At 41.5% G+C, this 3,322-nt stretch overlaps 1 protein-coding gene across 1 annotated transcript; it reads right to left on the reverse strand.

Moving 5' to 3' along the window:
• Window positions 1-2,189: 2,189 nt before the first annotated feature.
• Window positions 2,190-3,053, reverse strand: LOC111055466 (craniofacial development protein 2-like). The gene has a single exon (XM_022342683.2). It carries the CDS (start codon window positions 3,051-3,053, stop codon window positions 2,190-2,192), a length of 864 nt encoding a protein of 287 aa, XP_022198375.2.
• Window positions 3,054-3,322: the final 269 nt, after the last annotated feature.

Genomic DNA, 3,322 nt, shown 5'->3' on the forward strand with positions numbered 1-3,322 from the left:
CTTCTGCACTAACAATTGATGATTCACACAGTGGAAGGCTCTTGACAAATCACAGAACATTCCGAATGCAGATTGAGAGCCATCAAGGCCCCTTAGAACCTCCTCAATACACTCAAATATGGCATTCTTTTTTGACCTACCTCTTCTAGAACAATATTGTTCATTACAGAATAACATATTATTTTCAAAATATGCATTAACTTGTTCAAACACTGCTTTTTCGAAAACTTTTGACACAATAGGAAGTAATTAGCCATATTTCTATTATCTCCACTCTTTAGTACCGGTGCGACATTTGTAAATTTGAACCAATCAGGAAAAACACCAGATGATAGAGATAAATTTATTATATTTATAGGTTAGTTTTCTTCTTCTTTTTCTTGACCCCCTCTGCCGTTACAGCGTAGGGGTACCAGCCTCGGTCCATCTCCTCCATGCAGTCCTATCCTCAGCCATTCTTCTCATATCTCTCATTGTCTTGCCTCTCTCCCTCCCCAATTCCTCCAGATAGCCTTCCCAGTTCATCCTAGGTCTACCTCTCCGTCTCTTTCCTTCCCTCCTAGCCTCCACCACTTCCTTTACTGGGTGACATTCTTGCATTCTAGTGAGGTGTCCAAACCATTTGAGTTGCCTTTCTTTTATGTCTTCCATCAGTGCTCTTCTTCCCACTTCCCCTCTCACTCTCTCATTTCGCCATCTATCGTGTCTTGTCTTTCCTGTTGCTCTTCTTTGGTACCTCATTTCTGCTGCAGTAACCTTACTCCAGTGTTTCTTGAGGGTTACCCAGCTTTCACTGCCATAAATGAGAGTTGGACCAAACACACAATCAAATATTCTTTTCTTTGTTGTCATATTGAACTCTCTTTTGCCAACCACAGTGCTGTTCAGCTGGAAATATACATTCATTGCTTTTTTCACTCTGTTTGCAATTTCTCTATCTAGTTTTCCATCTGCATAGATAATTGCTCCCAGATACTTGTACTGGTCTACCTCATCCAGGGCCTTTCCTTTGCATGTTATTCCACAGCTATCTCTCTCTCCCACCGCTACCCTCATAATCTTACTTTTGCTCGTATCCACCTCCATTGATCTTCTTGACAAAACCTTTTCCCATACGTCAACTGCCTTCTGGAGTTTCCTTGCACTGTCTTCCATCAGAACAATATCATCTGCGAATACCAAGGCCTGCAAGTATACTGGTCTAAGATTTTTATGACCCACTTTCATTTTTGGGGTGTTTCTTTTGCAATACTTTAGTATACTGTTCATAAAGATTATAAAGAGCAGGGGGCTGAGGGTATCTCTTTGTTTCATACCCTTTCTCATATCAAATTCCTGAGATACCCCCCCATCTATCCTTACCACTCCAACCGTTTTCCGATACAACGTTTGTACTGCTCTTATCAATCTGTCGCTGACTTCCAACTCTCTCATGGCACTCCATATTTCTCTTCTTGGGACCGAATCAAATGCAGCTTTCAGGTCTAAGAATGCCATAAATAGGTCTTTTCCTTCCTCCATATATATCTCCATCACCCTTCTAATTGTACATATGTGGTTCTGGGTTTGTCTTTCCTTTCTAAATGCACTCTGCTCCTCTTCCAGTCTTTCCTCTACTTCTCTCCTTAGTCTTTTTTCAATTATCCTGGAATATATCTTTAGTACCACTGGAGATAGACAGATTGCACGGTAGTTGTCACATTCTACAGTTCTTCCTTTTTTATAAATTGGGACTATTATGTTCTTCTCCCAATCTTTGGTGACCTCATTGCTGTTCCAAACTTTTCTGAATAGTTGCCATAGATACCGCTTGACTCCAGATCCTCCATATTTTATATATTCTGGGGCCACTTCATCTATCCCTGGTGCCTTTCCAATCTTCATATCCTTTATTGCCTCTTCCACTTCCCGCATGCTTATCTCATCATTCTCTCTTGTGCCTCTGCTCTTCCTCCATCCCGCACTTACTCACCTTCATCCCCCTCCCATCCAAACTTCTTTTCATAATGCAGTCTCCACGTGGCTAATATTTCCTTGGGCTACGATATCACCTTCCCTTCTCCATTGGCAATATTCCTTATCTTTTTACCCATTTTTCGTCTCAGGCCTCTAATTGTATTCCAGAAAATTCTATTATTGAAACGAAAGTTTTCCTCTAATTCCTTGCCAAATTCCTCTCAAGTTTCAGCTTAAGCCCGTCTCACAGTCTCTTTCACTTGGTTCCGTTTTTCCACATATGCTCTTCTGTCTTCCTCTGTTCTTGTTTGGAGATATCTTTTCCATGCTTCCTTTTTGTATCTAACCATGTTCTTCACCTCATCACTCCACCATCTTGTACGTTTCTTACCCTGCCCTTTAATCTGTCTACTGCCACATGCCTGCTCTGCAACTCTTTTTATTGTAGTTTTTAGTGCGTTCCATATATCTTCCATCCCTTTTCTTCCCCATTCCTCATTTTGCCATGTCAATTCCTCTTCCATTTTTCTGGAAAACTCATTACTAACTCCAGGCTTCCTCAGTTCCTCAACTTTGACCTTTACATATGCCTTGGTTTTCCTTGCCTTAGGGATACTGAAGTTTGTATCCAGCACAAGCAATTTATGGTCAGTTGCCAGCTCTGCCCCCCTTATGACCTTCACATCGCATACAGCATAGTTTGTGTTTCTTGTGTACACCATGTAGTCAATTACACTCTCTGCCTGTCTACCCAAAGCTGGATATGTAATTTGGTGTATCTTTTTGTGGTTGTAAAAAGTGTTTCCAATCATAAGGTTGTTTTCCAGGCAAAAGTCTATGATCCTTTCTCCATTATCATTCAAGATTCTATCCCCAGCAAACCTTCCCATACAGCCTTGTCCTCTGTTCACCTCACTCCCTATTCTTCCGTTCCAGTCTCCCATTATGATAAAATGCCTACTTCTGTCTCGTGCCTTATCCATTTCCTTCTGTAATTCTTCATAGAATGCTTCTTTATCTGCAATGACATAATCTTCTATTGGGGCATAGACTTGAATTACTGTAACAGTCTCTTCCATCTCCAAGTCCACATACATAATCCTTGAGCTTACCGCCTTCCATCCAGTCACTTTTCCTTCCAGCTCACCTTACACTACCACTCCAACTCCCTCTCCTGCTCGTCTTGTCTTATCCACTCCTGAATATCTCAAACAATAACCTCCGTCCAATTGCACTTCCCCTTGGCCCTTCCTTTTCGTCTCACTCAGTCCCATCAGTTGCACCCTGTATTTTCTCATCTCCTTCACCAATTCCACCTCCTTTCCATTCAAAGTAGTCACGTTCCATGTTCCGAATCTGATTTTAG

This window comes from Nilaparvata lugens, chromosome X (assembly GCF_014356525.2).
Source record: "Nilaparvata lugens isolate BPH chromosome X, ASM1435652v1, whole genome shotgun sequence".
Lineage (NCBI taxonomy): Eukaryota > Metazoa > Arthropoda > Insecta > Hemiptera > Delphacidae > Nilaparvata > Nilaparvata lugens.

Coding starts and splice junctions, on each gene's coding strand:
- LOC111055466 (XM_022342683.2), bottom strand. CDS start 3,053: ATGTATGTGGACTTGGAGATGGAAGAGACTGTTACAGTAATTCAAGTC.